Source organism: Zonotrichia leucophrys, chromosome 4A (assembly GCF_028769735.1).
Source record: "Zonotrichia leucophrys gambelii isolate GWCS_2022_RI chromosome 4A, RI_Zleu_2.0, whole genome shotgun sequence".
NCBI classification, from domain to species: domain Eukaryota; kingdom Metazoa; phylum Chordata; class Aves; order Passeriformes; family Passerellidae; genus Zonotrichia; species Zonotrichia leucophrys.
Genome location: NC_088174.1, coordinates 11,689,448 through 11,707,704, shown reverse-complemented (window position 1 = coordinate 11,707,704; position 18,257 = coordinate 11,689,448). Strand labels below are relative to the sequence as shown.

The following is an 18,257-nucleotide window of genomic DNA, read 5'->3' as shown; positions in this document are numbered from 1 at the left end:
CTCTGTCCCCTGAGCAAGGGAGAAATGACATCTCCCCTGTGCAGTGGTGGGAGCTGGTGGTGTCAGGGTGCTGCACGTTGCCCTGGAGAGCCATCCCAGCCATGTGGGACTGTGTTTTGGCAGTGCCAGGAGCTGGGTGTGGGCTGGGCTGCAGTGTCTGTGTGTGGAGCAGTGTCCTGCAGCTCTGGAGGGCTCACAAGGGCAGCAGGCTCCCTGTGTGCCAGGTTTTCCTTTCCCTCTCTTCCTCCCTAAACTCTCCCTTGTCCTGTTGGATGGTGTTGCAGTTGTAGGGATGTTTTTATTTGGGGAAGCTTTAGGGTGCTTCTTTGACAGCAGCACTTTGTCTGTGGTTGGGTTGAAGCCTTGAAGGGTCCATCCCTTGCAGAGCTCATCCACAGCCTCCCTGTTTGCTGAGGGGAACAGAGTTAAACTTTACAGCCCCTTTGCACCTGTGTCCAGTGCCTGCAGCCTGAAAATGGAGCCAAATGAGGCTGAGACAACTTCCTGAGCTGCTGAAACCACCCCTGACACAACTGGGTGTTCTCTGTGCTTCTGAGGCACCCAAAACTGCCCTGGGACTTCCTGCCCTGCTCTTCCCCTCTGTGCTCTGTGGGCCTGCACTGTCACGCACATATTTTCTGAAAAATCCTTTTGCCAGGATTTTTTCTCCTGAGAAGCTGAGAGGCCTCAGAAGCTAAATGTAAACAATGATTATCTGCTGCTGTGGAATGTGGCAGGTGCATCTTTGATTGGTCTCATGTGGATTGTTTCTACTTGATGACCAATCACAGGTCCAGCTGTTTTGGGACTCTGGTCAGTCACAAGATTTTATTATCATTCTTTTCTAGCCTTTTGATGGAATCCTTTTTCTTTCTTGAGTATAGTTTTAATGTATCTTTTTTTTTAAATACAATAGATATCATAAAAATAATAAATCAGCCTTCTGAAACGTTGAGTCCAGATTCTCATCTCTTCCCTCGTGCTGGGACCCCTGTGAGCACCACCACACTGGACAAGTGTCCTGCCCTGCTCCTGCTGTGTCCCTGCCCCAGAGGGGTGGGATGGGGTGGGAGTGCTCCCCTGCTCACTGGGGCAGTGTCTGTGCTCTGGCTCAGCCCTTGGCTCAGCCCTGCGTGCGAGCAGCTGCCCAAGAGAAAAACAAGAGTTTGAGACAGACAGGAAAGGGAGGGGTTCTGCTTATGTGCCATTAATTGCTTTAAGATGTTCTGGAGCTGGCTATTCTGGATTTGGATGCTAAATATAAAACTGATACTACATAAATAAATGATGGAATACAAGTGACATCTGAAAAGCACTTTGGGATGTTCCAGCTAAGAACCTAAATAAATAACATGTATTATTGTCATTGTAATTACTATTTTCCTTTTTTAGCATGCCTGTATTACAGAATGCTTTGAGAAGTCATATCTGGCAGAAATTCAGTTATCCCATAGAAACCAGTTCCCTTTTGCCAATTTCTATCAGCTCTATTATTTCCGAAGGAGGAAACCAGAGCTGTGACGTGTTTGCACCTCTCTCTTGCTCTGCAGCAGATGCTCAGCTGGATGCAGGTGCGGTTTGGCTGACACAGAGCTGCCCTGGTCCCTCCCTGTGCTCCTGGAGGAGAAGGGCTGGGTTGGTGCCAGGCTGTGCCTGTTCAGAGCCAGGCTGTGCCTGTGCAGGCAGGGACTCACAGGACCCCAGGGGCTGGCACTGCAGACCCCATGGCAGAAGGTGCTGGGCTGTCTCTGTCACACAGCAGCACTGGCGATCCTGAGGAGGGTCAGGCACAGGGACAGGGGCACTGAAAGCAAAACGCTGCTCCTGATGCACTGCCCTGGGCAGGGACAGTGCTGGATCACCTCAGGTGTGTGCTCATGCCACACAAGGGTCGTGCCAGGGCTTCTCCTGCTGGCTCTGCACTTGTTCAGGGTTTTCAGAGGTGGTGTGTGGAGATGGAGTGGCAGCACTGCCTTCACAGCCACTCACACTCGGGCTGTGAACTCTCACTGCTCCATTGCAATGCAGCTGTTTCCTGGGGCCTGTTTGCTTAAGTGATTATGCAAGAATCTCAAGCTTTCAGAAAAAAAACCAAAAAAAAACCCCAGTGTTCCTGCCCCTTGGCTGCAGAACTCTGCTTCAGAATAGGATCTGCTAAAGGCTGGGAGCTCTGGAGTCCATTTTTGAGTAAGTGGAAGGAAAATGAAGAGTCATGTGCTGATTATTCTGGTTTCCTGTATTTCTAAACCAACTTGTAGACACTTCTGGCCTGAGTTCATTTTATTTGACAGGCCTAATAATGACAGCTAAATGTTTGCATGTCTACAGTGACATCAACTTTTTGACTATTTCTTCAAGCCCTCTCCAAGCTGGTGTCTCACACCAATACCAATACAGCAATGTGTTGCTCTCAGGGACAGCAGTGTGACTGCAGGCACTTGTTTTTTCACTGGGAAGGGGGCATTGCATTGGAAAAGGAGACTTCCACCTTACAAAATACCCAGAACCCGGGTTCTGGTGCCCCCAGGGCCGTGGATGCAGGAGGGGAGGGCTGTGGTCAGTGAAACGCTTTTGCACAGAACTTGGGCGGGGTGGAGAGAAGCACAGGAGAGGGGGCTGGCTTCTGATTCGAGCTTTGGGATGGAAAGAGTGAGTCATTTCCACTGCTGATGTTTTCTTGCAGGGTGCCAGGATTGTGCACTCATCCTCCCCTTCCCCACGAAGGCTTTTCATTTCTCTGAGAGCTCCTGGGAGGTGCAGCCATCTCCGTGCAGTGCAGGGAGGATGTGAGGCACAGCAGCCTGGCGCTGGCTCTGCACTGAGAGCTGGAGCAGGGCACACACTGGCACAGAGGGGGGTGGAGAGGGGATGTGTGCCCTCTGAGCCAGACCCCTGTCTCATGAGAGCCCTGGCAATGATGTGCCAGGAGGCTGCTGTGCTGCTGCCCGTGGAGGGCTGTGCAGAGCCTTGCTCTGAGCTCTGTGTGTTGGTGTTTGTGTGTGTGTGTGTTTGTGTGTGTGTGTCTGTGTTTGTGTATGTTTGATCACTCCCTGGCAGGCCCCTTCTCCCCACCAATTCCTTCTTCCCTTCCCGGTTGCCCTGGGGCTCCTCCCCTGCCTGCAGTGCCCACCTTCTCTGCCAGCCCTTCCTGGCCTCCCTGACCCCATCTCCTGCCTCTCACAGCTACACAGCCCAGCTTGGCACAATTCTTGTTTCCCATGATGTGGTCCCTGCACAGATCCATCCTCAGATGGGTAAAACGCCCATCCTCCATTCTGCCCTCTCCTGCACCACCTTGGGCCAGCTCCTGAGCCCTTTCCCTCTCCATTCTTCCCCTGCTTCTCCTCTTTCTGGTGAGGTTTTCCTCCCTTGCCTTTTCACAGGATGCTCTGTGTGTTTGCATGCCCACTTTACAGCCCACCCCTCTCACCTGTCCCAGGTGCAGCTGTGGTGTCTCAGTGTTTTGGTGTCTTCTGCAGAGCCAGAATTCCTGTCTGGATATTTTTCTTGTGTTTTTAAATTTCCTTCTTTCTAGCCAGTGTAAAAATAGTTTTGGCCTGCTCATACCCAGCTTTATGGACTGCTTTTCATCTTTGAAGTTTTACTGTTGTGCATCTGCTGCATCCAGCTGCGTGCTGGCTTTGCAGCAGGCTCGTGGACACCAGCTCCCCATCACCTGCTGGGAGCTGCCTCATTGCCTCCCTGCTGATTTGTTCCCAAAATGTGGTTTTGCTGAGAAGCCCAAACCTGCTGGCACCAGCAGGGCAGCCCTGTGTTGTGGCTGCTGCCATGTGTGCTGACTCACACTGTCTCCCTGCTTGCCCTTCCTCCCTGAGCTCTGCTCCCACCTCTTCCCTTCCCTTCTGGAGTTTGGAACGCAGAGTCCTTGGGGCTCAGGCTTTGTCCTGGCTTTGCAGAGGTTTATGGCACCTCCATGTACATTGAGTGGCCAAGCCCAGAGTTTCTGGGTTTTCATTATTCTTTCTCATGCCCAGCAGTCTGCAGTGATGACTTCTCTGAAGTGAATCTGAGCTTTTGTAAATTGAGCTCTGTAGCCTTTCTGCAAGCTGGAGTGAGAGTGTGTAATGGGATCAGATGGCAGTGCAGGAGCTGGGGGTGGAAAAAGTCACAAATGTGATACTAAAAGGAAAAAGCTCTTAAGGCCACACAATGTGAGTTTTCCCTGATCTGATCTTTGAATCCCTGGCTGTGGAAAAGCTTTTCTGTGGATAGAAATTGCTCATTTCCACATGCCCATATGGTTTGCCAAGTGAGTTTGCTCAGTTTCCAGGCATCATATGAATTCTCTCATGTACAGTCAGGTTTCTTGAGCGAAATAAAAAAATGGGGGCTTCTCTCTGCTGTTTTTGATTGTGAACTGCAGTGGGGAGTGGTCTCTCTGCCCTGGAGTGTTGCCAGTCTCAGAAGTGATGTGATTTTAGCTGGGACAGGTGTGTGCCAAGGGTAGTTGTACACCTCCATTTCACCCTATTTTAGCTTTTCCTCTCATTTTCTGTGCATTTCACTAACTTGGCCCTTTGGTATTCAGTTTAAAATTTGGGCTTTTGCTTGGCTTTCATGTAAGTGCATTGCAGGGTTGCAACAGGTGAGGCAGCAAGCGGATAGGTGTAAAATGGGGGCTGAGTTTTGGGGAGCAGTTGTACAATCTGAGATAATGCAGTTACACACATCCACGTGACCTGTCCTCTTCCTCCTCCTCTCTTCAGCTGCTCTGAGCAGCAGCACTTTAACAACTCATCCGTTTGTGTCTCTGGCTGCTCTGGGGTGTGCAGCACCCGCTGGGCAGGGCTGCACTGCTGAGGGTGTGGGGACAGGCCCGAGCTGGGGCTGCTGAGCGAGCAGGGGCTGCTGAGTGTGCAGGGACTGCAGGGGGAGGAACAGAGGAAAGGATGCAGAGCCGGGGGCGGGGGAAGTGTGTGAGTGTGCATGAGTGTGAGTGGGTGTGCAAGAGTGTGAGTGGGTGTGCAAGAGTGTGTAAGTGTGTGAGCAAGTGTGAGTAGTGTGTGAGGGATGACGAGTGAAGGTGCAGAGGGTGCAGGAGTGTGTGATGTGCAGATGTGAGAGTGTGCAGAGTGAGTAAGTGTGCGAGAAGTGTGATAGTGTGGAGGGTGACGAGGTGTAGGTGTGCATGAGTGTGCATAGGTGTGCAAGAGTGTGAGCAAGTGTGGGTATTGTGCGAGAGTGTGAGTAGTGTGCGAGGGTATGAGTGGGTGTGCGCAGCTGTGCGTGTGAGCGAGTGTTCGTGTGTTTGCTCTCTCTGGTGGTTTCTGCCCTGGGCAGGGTTTGTGCTCAGCCTGGCCGGGGCAGTGGCAGCAGCACAGGGGCAGTGGCACCAGCACAGGAGCCCTGGGCCCAGCCAGGCACAGAGCACAGGGCCCCTGTTTGGGTTTCCCTCACTCTGGGCCCTCTGTGCTCGTGCCTGGCCAGAGGCAGAGCCGTGTGTTGGTGTTTGGGGCCTGTTCCTGTTGCAGGAATCCCTCTGAGTTTCCTGTTCAATGCCATCAGCTCGCACATGGTGGGCGCTCCATACTCCAATGGAGGCTCCTGCTGTGCCTGTGCTGCTGCCCCAGTGCAGCCTGGTGTCCCTGCTGGATGGGCTCAGCACACAGCCCTGTGCACACTCTGTGCTGGCAGGGGACAGAGGGAGCAATGTGTGTTTTGGGAACAGGCTGGTGTGGGGGGCTTCAGCCTGAGGGATGAGTGGGCTTATCTGGGAGGGTGCCCTGCTCTCATGTTGTCTTTGTTTAAAGTCATGCTTGTTTTTCTCTGAGGTATTTCACTAGTTTTAATCCAGCACAGTGAGCTGCAGTGCTTTGGGCTGGGTGCTGCTGCTGGCTGTGCTCAGGTGCTGCATCCACAGGAGCCACAGGAGAGGGCAGCTGAGCCCAGGATGTCCCTGCTGTGTTCTCAGGAGCATCTCCGTGCAGTGTTTGCTGCCCTGGATGAGGAGCTGATGTATGTGCCACAGAGCAGGGTGCCTTTGGCAGCAGTGCACGTTTTTTTCCTGCAGAAATGGATTGATTTTGTTGCTGGACTGGCAGCATTTCTTTGTGCTTGGGTATTGGCTTCCCCTGTGGAGGAGTTTGTGGTTTCTAAGACTCTAATTACTTTAGTATAATAGTTTTTCCTCTGCTTTTGTAATGACTTTGGTGGGTGCCATCTGCTGTTGTGACAGTGCTGGGCAGTGTGAGCCTGGGGTACACTTCAACCTTGAGGGAAACTTAAGACTTTGAAATCCCATTTTCAGCTTTATCTCCAGCCTTTCTGGACTGATGGGAGTGTGTGGACTCAAAGGGTCAGAAGGGCGGCAGATATTTGGGATGGCTCCCTCCTTACCCCAGGGTCTGTTTGCAGGACCCAGCCTGCCTGGCCCCGCTGGGAGCCTGCACAGTTGAGGGTGAAGGGAGGAGTTTGTTTCCTCGATGGCAGGCAGGAGCCACATCCTTCCTTCAGCAGCTGCTTGCTGACAAACAGCTTGACCTACATCCTCTGGCTTTGCCTCAGAGACAACAGACAGGGGGTGATGTGCTGGGTGTGAGCATGGTCAGTGCTGGGCTGCAGGGGATGAACACAGGGCTGCTGTGTGCTGAGACAGGGAACTGGCACAGCCTGGGGCTGGGTAGCTCTAGGACTGGATTTCTGAGAGCCCCAGAGGAGAAATGCCTGTCTGGGTGCTGCAGAGCCCTTCTGGGTGCCAGTGCACATCCCTTCATCCCTGCATGTCACAGGGCCTGGCACTGCTTTGTCAGATATAGATCACAGCCTGCACCACACGTTTTTTCCAATATCATTGCATGCACCAGACCAGAAGGGCTTTATAATCCATAACCCTTTATGGATTTTTTTTTTTTTGGTATTTGTTGTAGGCAGTGCTCTGTGAGTTTCCAAACATTTTGTGTGAGGATCAGGGATGCTTTGCAGACCTTACCCTTCAGCTGTCATTGAATCCCACCAGGATGACTGCCAGGACTTTTTTGTCTTGCTGGTCATCAGAGGTATCAGATCTAGAAAAGAAATGTCATCAAAGCCCCAACTTTTTAAAAGGAACAGCTTTAGAAATACAGCCCCAGTTTCAGGACCATTTTCAAAACAATAAAAGGACTGAACATACACTGTGATTGGAAGGTCTGCATTGCCAAAGAGATGTGGAAGGCTCACAGAGGGACTCTAATTTACTGTCACAGCTGCTGCAGGGTGAGGTGAGGGGGGCCTGCTGTGAGTTCTTGGAGTCATGGCACTGCTTTAACCCACCAGGGCTGCTGAGCTTTGCCAGGATTGCTGCAGTGAATCAGAGCCTGGCAGAGCTGGGTGCCTGTCCTGTGGGGCCCTGCCTGCTGTCGTGGGCCTGCAAATGGGTATCCTGTTAATTCACATTAATTTGCAAAGCTCAGCAGACTTTGAGAAGTGCACAGTGCTATCCTGAAATAAGACTGGTGTTTCAGGTGATTAACCAAATTCAATTAAGCAATTAATGAGCATGAGACTGACTGAGAGTAAATGAGCACCTTTTCTCTGTCTTCCTGTTGGGGTTTTCAGATTCCTGTTTTTCAGATGGACTCTTTCTTTTCTTAATTAATCCCTTACAGCTCTTGTCTTGGATGTAGAATCAAGAAGTTCTGTGTGCAGTGGGACTGGCAGCATTTGTCACCCCATTCCCAAATCCCTCATGGCTGAGGGAGCTCCCTGGATGCCCTGGCAGCCAGCCTGGGCTCTCTGCTGCCTGACCTTTGTCTTTTTCACTGGTAATCTGAGGAGTGTGAGGGTCCTTTCAGGACTGTGCAAGCAGTAAGGCAGTGTTTTCAGGGAGTGACTAAGAAGGGAACTTTTTCAGATAACTGAGCTAATTCATGCTGGATTTCTGCAACAAGGAAAGGAAACATTTAAATGCAAAACTGTCTGAGGCAGGAGTTGTTTCATTAGTGCATCCCAGGAGCCAAAGGCACAGAACAGGCACAGGACCTTTGGCTAGGATTGGTTAGGGAAGAGCAATGTTGACTTCCTTGCTTATCTCACGTCACAGAAAATATTGAGTTGTGTGGACTCTCAAACAAGCTGGTGTGGCTGTTTATCCAGTGGTTATACAATGCTGAGCTTTCAGTCCTCATTTGAGACTCATTTTTTTAAGCTGCTGGTTGTGCTGTGTTCAGCAAGAGACCTTGTACTGGTCTCCTCTTTACTCCAGTCCTGGTGAGCAGTTCATCCCAGAAAAAACATTTTCCTGGAGGGTAACATGTGCTGCCCATGGGTAAACATCTGATGTTCCTCTTCTGAGAGGGGAGAGCCCCAGCTCTCCATGTTGTCCTTCAAGGATGTCCTGTCCAGAGGCACATGGCACCACGTGCTGCTGCAGGGCCTTCATGGACACTGTCTGTGGCAGGGCCAAGCAGCAGGATTTTGTTTGAGGTTCAAAGCAAGACAAAGGTGATGGGTCAGAATTTGGGTCCTGTTTTATTGTGACCACTCCTATACAGAGTAATTGGTTGGCTTTTGGTGTGTGAGGTTTGATTTTCACAATGCAGTGCTGAGAACCTGACTCTTGCTGATGAAACCTGAAGTCAGGCTGGGCAACTGAGATTGCATTTGCCTGCTTCAGAAGTTGTTTTTCTCATTTTACTAAGTTCTGTGTTCTGAACTTGTTACACAGACAAAATTGGTACAATAAGGAATGTAATGAAACTCTCCTAATAGTTTTTGCTCGTGACTCCAGGGATTTTTGGAGAAGTTCCTCTTGCTTCCCTGAAATGTGAGTGAGAATAAAACTGGGCTCTGGCCTTTGGCTGTGTCTGGGATGTGATTTATGGAGAGGGCTTTCTTGTCTTTCCAGAGGGATGCTGTTCTTCCTTCCAGGGGCTGAGATTCCTGCTTTGGCAGTGGTAGCTGTAGCCTTGCTCTCCTCATTCCTAGGAGAGCAGAGCTCTCATTGCTCCTCAAGCAAAGCCAGCCCTGAGCTGAGCAGAGCCAGTGCAGGAGCCTTCCTGTGTTTCTGCCAAGCTGCACAGATGAGCTGCTCAAACATAAAGATGCTGGATCTTGCAGCTGTAAAAGAGAGCTATGGCCTGTCCAGGAGGCTTTCTTGCTCCATTAGGAAATTAGAGACTGCTGAGACAGAGTAATAACAGTGCTTTGTTATTCCTATAGCTTATTCCTTCAAACTTAACCCTTCATCTCCCCCTCTGCAAAACATGCTCATCAGTGCTTATGCAGCACAGGAGCATCAGAGTGCTGAGTAATGGGCAGTCCAGTGGTCACACAATTTGAAATTAAGACAAGAGGTTAGTTACTGGTTATTTTAGATGCTACACATGTGTAATATTTTTCATAATCTGATTTTCCTGCAGGAAAAAACGAAAGTGGTGGAACCCCTGGACTATGAGAACGTGATCCTGCAGCGCAGAGTTCAGATCTACAGCGATCCCCTCCGGGACCTCCTGATATTTCCAATTGAGGATGTGTCTGTGAGTTTGCTCTGGCTCTCTCCCATGTTTGAGGCTCACTCATCTCCTGTCCTGCTTACCTTGGAAAATTTCCAGCGTTAACCACATGTTAATTCTGGCTGCATTACTGACACATAAAACCAAAATGACCCACTGGTGGCTTAGGCCCACCACATTTATTTAAAGTGAGTGACAAGCCCTGAAGATGCAGTTTGTGCTGAAAAAGTTCTCCTTTTCCTGCAGATCTCAGTCATCAGCCGACAGAGAAGGACTGTCCAGTCAACAGTGCCAGAAGATGCTCTCAAGAAAGCTCAGAGTCTCTTTGTCAAAGAGGTAGGGACAAAGCCCATGTGACACCTTCCTTCAGTCCTTGATGGCCCTTGGACAGGATGCTCAGCTGTAGCTCCTGATATGCAGCATTGCAGCTCCCTTGGCTTCTCCTTTGTGGGCAGCCCTGCCTGACCCGCTGCACAGGGATGTTCTCACAGGTATCTCACGTGCAGTGTACTTGCAGTGGGTTTTGGACACAGCCAAGGTGTGTGGCTTTGCACCAGCTGCCTGACAAAGGCATCCACAACCTCCCTGGAGCATCTGGAGTGGTGTGGGTTTGTTGTGAAGTGCTGCTCTCCAGGACCATTCCCTGCAAGTGCAGCAGAACAAAAAGCAATGGTCGTGTGGAGTTAGATGTGCTGTTTCTGAGGACAGAAAACTTTTGCCTTCTGGAAAACAGTCTCCTCCCAAATCACTACTCCTTTTTTAGAGCCTTGGAATGATGTAAATCCAAAATCTGTAGCTGTGTGGCAGGCCAGATGCTGTGTGATTTTTGTCTCTGTGCTGAAAAGGTTCCTTACGGAATTCTGCATTGCTACATGAAGCAAGTGAAGCAGCCTTGCCCACACCCTTCCCGCTTGTGCTTACCTCACCCTGCAGTGTGTAACCTCTCAGATGGTGCTGGGCTTTGTTGTGCTTGCTGTAGCTTTCTGAGAGCTGCATTGTTTTCCTTTCAGTGCATTAAAACCTACAGCTCTGACTGGTTCGTGGTGAACTACAAATATGAGGAATACTCAGGAGACTTTCGGATGTTGCCATGGTAAGTGTCGTGCTCCCTTGGAATGCTGATGTGTGATCACAGCCTGAGCAGGAGCAGTCTGCCCTTTCCTTGGTGCCTGTCCCACGAGCAAGGTTAGAGCCAGAGGTTTGTGTTGCCCTGCCATTGTCCCCCAGCTGCGCCAGGGAGGTGCCCACAATGGTGTGTGGTCAGTGCTTCACATCCCACCCTCCAGTGTGTGCCCACACCCTCTGTTTGGGATGAGGACAGACTGCAGCCCAGAGCCATGGCAGAGTAAATAGTGTTGGCAGTGCCTGCCCAGGAGCCTCATTGCCCCACTGGGCTGGTGTCCCCTGTGCCTCACTCAGGCCCAGCAGATTCTCCTTGTGCCCCAGCACAGGGAGGGTGATGTGATGTTGCTGCTGGTGCTGCCAGTGCTGGGGAGCTGTGCTTGGAAACGCTGGGCTGTGCCAGTGCTCCCAGCTCCAGAGCTAATTGGGTTTTCAGGCAGGCACATCCATCTCAGATTTCTCTGGATTGTTATTTCCTGTGTGGTGGCGCCTGCTCTGCTCACTGCCCACACTCTGGGCATGTCTGGACCCCTGTCCAGGCTGCTCACGTGCTGGAAGCTTGTTAAATGCTTTTCTTCTTAATTGGATGTAGTGGGTGTGTTCTGAGGGTCTTGAGGGGATGTGAAGCAGCAATGGAGTCATACTGCTGATGAAATAACGTTAAAATTTTTGAATAATCTTGTAGTCTGATCTTGCTTCTTTTTTTGTAAAGATGGAAGATAAACCAGAGTGCTCTCTCTTTGTTCCATAAAAGCAAGTCAGCAAAAACTCGGCAGAATCAAGAGCTAACAAGAGAAAGCTAATTACAGGCTGCTTGTGCCTAATTTCCATGAAATGCACTCAGAACTTAGCTTTCCCCAGCTGCCAGGAGCTGTAGGTCTCCTGCAATTTATCTTCTGTGCTCTGTAGCCTGCGCTTTGGCTGCTGCTTCTGGATCCAGCATCAGCTGCTGGCTTATACTACCCTCATGTTCCATTCATTAAACATGAAAATGTGTTGTGATTTCAGCAAATCCTTTAGGCCAGACAAGATTCCAAGCCATGTGTTTGAAATTGATGAAGACTTTGAAAAGGATGAGGTAAGGAGAAGGTTGGTTTTTGGGGTTTTTTTTTTAATGTATTCCTGTTAAAAAGAAGAAATACATTGAGAAGTTAATTTGTGTTTAATTAATTCAGTTCATAGGAACAGTTTTCTGGTGAGTTGCTTTCTACTGTGAAATTGGGATCAAAAGTGAGGCAGTGATTTATTTCAAAGTATGACATGATAATTCTTTGGAGCCAAGGGTCTCCTAAGTTATCTGCAAGATTAGTTTTGTTTCTCATGGTTTTTTCCCTTGAAACAGAGCATCATAGGAAGAGGAACAAAAGGAAGCCAAGTAGTCACTAAGGAAAACTCTTCATGTCCAGAGCTAAAACTGGGCAGTCTGTTTTTCAACTACACTGTGATTCTGGGGCTCTCCTCTTGGAAAGTTTGTGGTTTACCACATAATCAGCAATTTTTCACCAGTCACTTTGACCCACCCTGCTGACAGTGTGCCAGTCCTGCTCTGCCCATCCTGTGCCAGTGCTGGAAGGTGTTTGCACCTCTGGAAGGGGCATCTTTGTGCTCAGCTGGCATCAGGGAGCACTGGTAGCCCTGGAGCTCCTCTGTGGGGTGGGCTGGGGGCTCTGCCCGTAGGGACATCTCAGAGCTGGTGGTTATTTTGGATGGTGCAGATGCCATGTTTCCTGCCCATGAGTATCACATGTGCTACAGAAGGGACAGGCAGTGTTTTTCTGTTTCAAGTACCACGTGGAGATAAATCCATGCACATGATATTAGGAAGTTTTTGTTTACAGAGGGAAGCCTGGTTTAGCCCAGCTGTTTAAAATTCCCATGGCACCAGTATGTTGCTGCTGGGAAATTACAGAGCAAAAGGGAACTTTGTTGTGGAGCTGAAGATTTGGAGGGGTCGTTTCTTGCACATTTCTCAAATTACTGGGGTGTGTCCCAGCACACCTCAGATCTGGACTGCATTGGCTTCTTTGTAAATGAAATGGAAAGGAAATGTTTGTAAAGGAAATGTTTTGTTAAGTTTGGCCTTAATCTTTTTTTAGCTGTGTTGTTAATTTGCATTACATCAGTAACTTGAGGTGGTGCCTCTTAAAAACTATCAGCTCTGGGCTGGAGACATTGCTATGCACTGTTATCAGCATGCTTCCAGAAAAGCAAAAGGACAAAAATACTCTATCAAAATGTGGAGACCTTTCTTCTTCTGGCCAGTGTCCCAAATCCTCAAACAAGAGAAGTTACTGAGGTTTGTTGTGGAAGAGTATTGCAAGTGCTTTCACAGATGTTTTGAGGTTTGTATCTTTTGGCATGGCTGTATCTAAAGGATTTTGTTACAGTTTCCCGACAAAGCATTTGCATTAGAATTGTGTAATGGAAATTCAAGTAAAAGAAATCTCTTGATTAAAAAAGGTGAACCACTATAAAGGAGAGATCATGGGTTGTTTTACCCAGGGAAATAAAGCATCAGAAAATTTACTCTGGAAGCTGGACATGAAAAGAGTGAAGCCCTCCCTTTGGATGCAGTAAAGCAGCTCCATCATGGCTCAGCAGGGCAGGCTGGGGCTGCCTCTGCTGCTGAGTCACTGGGAACCCCAGGGTGAGATTTTTTTTCATCACTTTGGGCTCTCATTTCCCTCCCTTCCCAGTGGAGGTCATGGTTAGGTGTGAGTGGAGAGCCATTCTCTCTTTTTGGGACCATGGGACAGGAGCAGGTGGAACCCATCTGGTGTGCCAAGAGCAGCCTGGTTGGGTCACTTGCAACTTTGTGGTTTGGTAAATATGAAATCAGCCAGTTACATTTCAGTTATTTTACTGGGGTTTGGTGGTTTTTGCTGAAATTTAAAATATGAGGATGACAAAAGGATATGACAGGAAAAGTTCAGAGTTCTGCATTTTGCAACTTCCTAAACAGACTATCTTGAAAATTTCCATCTTCCCTGTTTTGAAATCCTGCATAAGAACCTGAGCCTCATTGCAAAATCACTGTGCAGCTCTATCAGAATAAATGTAATCTTTCTTTTTTAAGAGGTGACTCAATCTAGCCTGGTTTACCTCTTTATTGGAAAGGAATATTCTCAATATTTTATTTTATTTTTATTTTATTTTATTTTATTTTATTTTATTTTATTTTATTTTATTTTATTTTATTTTATTTTATTTTATTTTATTTTATTTTATTTTATTTTATTTTTTGTGGTAGCACTGTATGCCTAGCTGTACCTGTTGCACATGCATTCTACATGTCACTGTATTGCTGTAGTTAAATGGTATTGCTTTCCAGGGTGGACAAATCTCTTTGTCCAGGAGGAATTTCCTGTGGGAAACAGTTTACCTGACCTCTTTTTATGGTTGTTTGCTGTCTTTCAGGACTCCTCTTCCCTGTGCTCCCAGAAGGGGGGTGTGATAAAGCAGGGCTGGCTGCACAAAGCAAATGTCAACAGCACCATCACTGTTACCATGAAGGTGAGTTACTGATGAATGAGGTGAAGCTCAGGCCACATCTCCAAAGCCCCCAGGAGCACAATGGCTGGGCTTGGGTTGGGATGGGATCTGCCCCTCTTGTATCCATGGTGGGCTGGAAAACCAAGTGTGGCAGCAGTTTCTGACCCTCTCCTCCCCAGCATGTAAGGCTGATGCACGTTGGACCATGACAGGCAAGCTGACCAAAAGGTGCAGCATGTTCTGGTAAAGCAAGATTGTTTTGTGCATGAGCAGCTGAGGCCCAGGAGAGGAAACAGCTGCCCTGCAAAAACAGCTTTCTGAATTTATAGTTTCCTTGCTAGTTGGAAAGATGTAGAGAGGCCAGCTTTAAAATAAAATGATAAATCTTTGCTTTTAAGGCAAGGGTGATATTAGTGCAGAGATGTAGCATTACTGACCTAAAAGCAGCAGCTGCCTTGTCTCCTGTTCTCTGCTCTTTATAATCCAGTGTGACATTGCTCAGATTGTGCAGAGATTTTGAGTAGTTCCTCCAAAGGTTTTTGCTATGGCAGTGAGCCTGTCTGCAGTCCCACCATGCAGCTGCCTTGTCACAGCACAGAGAGATTGCTGGGGAGTTTGTAAGGATATGTTAAAATAATCTCCAAAAGCCTAACTGTTCCAAGGCTTGATTCAATGAGTTATGCTTCCAGGGGAAGTGGAACAGGACTGCTCATAGGGCTAATTTTAATTTGAGTTTTAAAATGGGCTTGGAGGTGATAGACAGAAAAGGATTTTCTGATCCTCTGCTGTTCCAAGCAAGCTTAAAGCAACCTTTTCCCCTGAAACTTCTGGAGGTGATATCACTCATGCTCAAAGTAGTCAGTTTGGTCTGTTCTAGCCTGAGCCTCTGCTGGTGCTGTTCTCAGTGCCCTGCACCTCAGACCTGCCTTTCAGAGAAGTTACCTGAACTGCACTGGCTTCAGTTCAATTTATAAGATCCAGGGTCTCCAGTGAAGCTCTGATATCAAAGTATTGAGGATCAGGAGCTGCTCTCTGAGCTGTGTCTTGGAGGCAAGGGTCTCCTAAGTTATCTGGAAGATTAGTCATATTTCTCATGGCTTTTTCCCTTGAAACAGAACATCATAGGAAGAGGAAAAAAGGAAGCCAAGTAGTCACTAAGGAAAACTCTTCATGTCCAGAGCTAAAACTGGGCAGTCTGGATTTCAAGTACACTGTGATTCTGGGGTTCTCCTCTTAGAAAGTTTTGTGGTTTACCACGTAATCAGCAACACCTCTAAGGCACGTGTGAGGAAGCTGAGGACTTTGGCCACCTTCAGCTTTGCCACCACGTGGAGAGGCTGCTGTGGTGTGTCCATCTCGTCAGTGCTGGTTCTCTGCTGGACTCTTGGTGTCTCACACTGTGCTAAGTGTGTGCAGAGTGTGTTCTGTGTAGAGCTGAGCCACAAGCAAACTCTCATTGGGCTGCAGCTGCCACCCTTTATTTCAGAGCACCCTTTCCTGTGCAGGGAACTGCCCTGGTTTGGCTCAGCTCTCCCTCTCTGGTTTGCAGCATGGTTTGTTGGTGGCCTGTGCTATAACCACAGCACCAGGATTGTCCTTCTCTGCCCAAATGCACTTCCCCAGCTCTCTAGCCCTCCCTCTGCCATCTCAGTGCTCACCAGCAGCACCTGTAGCCTGATCAGAGGGGATGTTCCCTCTGCTCCTAGGTTTAGAGTATTAATTTCATCTTCTGACAGTGATTTCTGACAGCGGTGCTTGCACAGGGGGAAGATCACAGGGAAAGTGTTTGCTGTTTGATTCTGTATTTGCTTTTGAACAGGGTTCAGCAAATGCAAACTTTTTAGCATGAAATCCCATAACCACAACAGATATCAACCCTGTAATATCTAGAGGGAGATCTGTCATGGGTTTCTGTAGCATCCAAAATTCCTGAGATTGCTTCAGTGAAGTGCTAAATCAGTGTTTAGGCTGGATTAATGCTTCACATCCTTGGCTTTCCATGTATCTTCATGCTCTGTTGTGCTAAAGGTTTAGTTAAATCTTATAAAACTTAAAGCTCAGCAGCCCGTGGAGCATCTCTACAGCTAATTATCATCCAAATGAGGCCAGAGGTTACTCTCTGAAGGGATGGGTTATGCTTCAGGGCACGAGGCTCCCTTCCAGTTCTCTGCAAGCCAGGGGGTTTACTGAACCTGTGCTGGTGTCAGTAATGATAGAAACAGGAAATTACTTGTAATCTCCCATGTGGGATGAAAAATGCTGTGTTTATTCATAGATCTTCCAGGTAGACAGAACAGTAGAAATCCTTGTAGTGCTGCTTGGCCTGGCTTCCTTCATGATTCTCCTCACACAGATACCCAGCAACAGTGAAATGCACCCTGCTCCTTACAGCATATGGTGCTACCACAATTGCTGCCAAAATGGTCTCCTGAATTATAGTCCAGTAGCTTTAGGCTGACAAGCATGAAGAAAGGTGTTCAGAGATACTGGAGAGCTTTTTTTTTCTTCATGAAAATCAGAAGTACAAATACAGGGACAATTCTCCTGAAATTACTGCTTTTTGATGTAAGAATTGGACACTAAGCCAAAGGCACTTCATGAAAATAAGTTTGTATCAAAAAACCCAAAGCCACAAAAAACCCAAGCAGTTGAATGGATTGCATTGTCCCTTGGCTTGCATTTGAGTGCTAGGAATTTCCACATGTCTGTTCCTAAGTTTTCCAGACAATTGCTTTGTAAGTCTGAGGTCTGTATGAAAAAGGCTCTGGAAATACCTGCTTTAGGGTGGGATGGATCTTCAAGTACTGTGCTGATCTGAATTTACTGTGCAGCATTGCTTTGTAAAGATAAATGAGGCTGGAGCCAGCTGAGAGATGAGCTGGAATCCCTGGGGCATTGCTTTAGATGGCAAACTTACAATAACAACAAGGGCATTAAAATTAAAGAAGATGATGGAAATCTCTCTTTGTAAAAGCAAGCCATATTCAAATGGGTGAATCTGAGCACTCCAGGGTCAGCAGTGTTTTGTGTTACAGTCTTTTCTCAAGAGCAGGGAGGGCAGATGTGGAAACCATGGTTTGTGATGCATAACAGAGTGAATACTTGCCTGAGCAAGAATTTGTGTTTTTACAGGTATTCAAGAGGAGGTATTTTTACTTGTCACAGCTCACAGATGGCTCCTATATTCTGAATTCCTACAAAGATGAGAAGATTTCAAAAGAATCCAAAGGCTGCATTTTCTTGGACGCTTGCAATGATGTGGTTCAGGTAGGTGTCCTTTCTGTGGGGCTCTGCATGGATTTATGGATTGCTGGCTCTGAGACAGACAGGCCTGCTCTCTCGAGGTCTGAAGGCATGGAATTGCAAACTAACCTAAAGCTGGCCAGCTAAACTGATCAATAGGCCAGTGAGTAAATGATATTACTTTATCTGGGGCACCTTCCTCCTCTAATTGCTGCTTGCTCCAGCTTTTTCTTTCTTAAACTGTGTCTTGGTAAGTCCATGCAAGCAGGTAATCCTTTGGAATTCAGGACCTACTCAGGGCCATAAGGTTTTAGGAGCAGGTATTTGTACAGGTCTAAATCCTGGGATTGCTTGGTTGTGCTAGAGTGAGGTGCAGCTGTGGATTGCTGCTCTGCCTTCTGCCCTTGCTGTCTCTGCAGAAGCTGCAAGCATTGAGTGTGGTGCAGGGTGCTTTAATTTACCCCAGTGGTTTGCTTCAGCATGGATGAGTCAGAGCTGTGAGTTCCCATTTATCTTTCTGAGCACAGTAAAAGCAATAATGCACACACCTCAGTGATCTATGGGATGTACTTCCCAAGTTGCATCAGATTTGCCTTGGTTTCTGGTTGGAAAATGCTCTTTAAAGGCCAGCACAGCTGCAAAAAGCTGCAATGTACCATTTGCTTTTTAAAGATAGATGCCTCTAAGTGTCCTGGAGTGCAGCATTACTTACCATGTCAGACAAATCCAATTCCTGGCTTCTCTGGGCAAATATTACAGGTCTGGTGACATCAGAAGGAGCTTGTTCCTGCTCCTTGGTGCAATGTCTGTGCTCCAGTCTGGCTTTCCTACACTCAGAGCCGCTGGCCATGGACCTGTGCACTGCTCAGGCCACGAAGCCCTCTGTGATTGCAGCCAGATTGCTGTGTCAGGGAGGGTGCCTGCCTTGTATTTTGTGGTGTTTCAGCT

The 18,257-nt window shown here is 48.1% G+C and overlaps 1 protein-coding gene across 4 annotated transcripts in view; it reads left to right on the top strand.

Annotated features, from left to right (window-relative positions):
- The window catches only part of DOCK11 (dedicator of cytokinesis 11), a 75,728-nt gene that overhangs the window by 6,777 nt on the left and 50,694 nt on the right, over window positions 1-18,257 (top strand). For all 4 annotated transcript variants that reach the window (XM_064712543.1, XM_064712544.1, XM_064712542.1 and 1 more), the window contains exons 2-7: window positions 9,360-9,476; window positions 9,699-9,788; window positions 10,463-10,545; window positions 11,583-11,652; window positions 13,992-14,087; window positions 17,199-17,333. In XM_064712543.1, coding sequence (XP_064568613.1) covers window positions 9,360-9,476; window positions 9,699-9,788; window positions 10,463-10,545; window positions 11,583-11,652; window positions 13,992-14,087; window positions 17,199-17,333 — 591 coding nt within the window. The remainder of the gene's footprint in view (window positions 1-9,359; window positions 9,477-9,698; window positions 9,789-10,462; window positions 10,546-11,582; window positions 11,653-13,991; window positions 14,088-17,198; window positions 17,334-18,257) is intronic.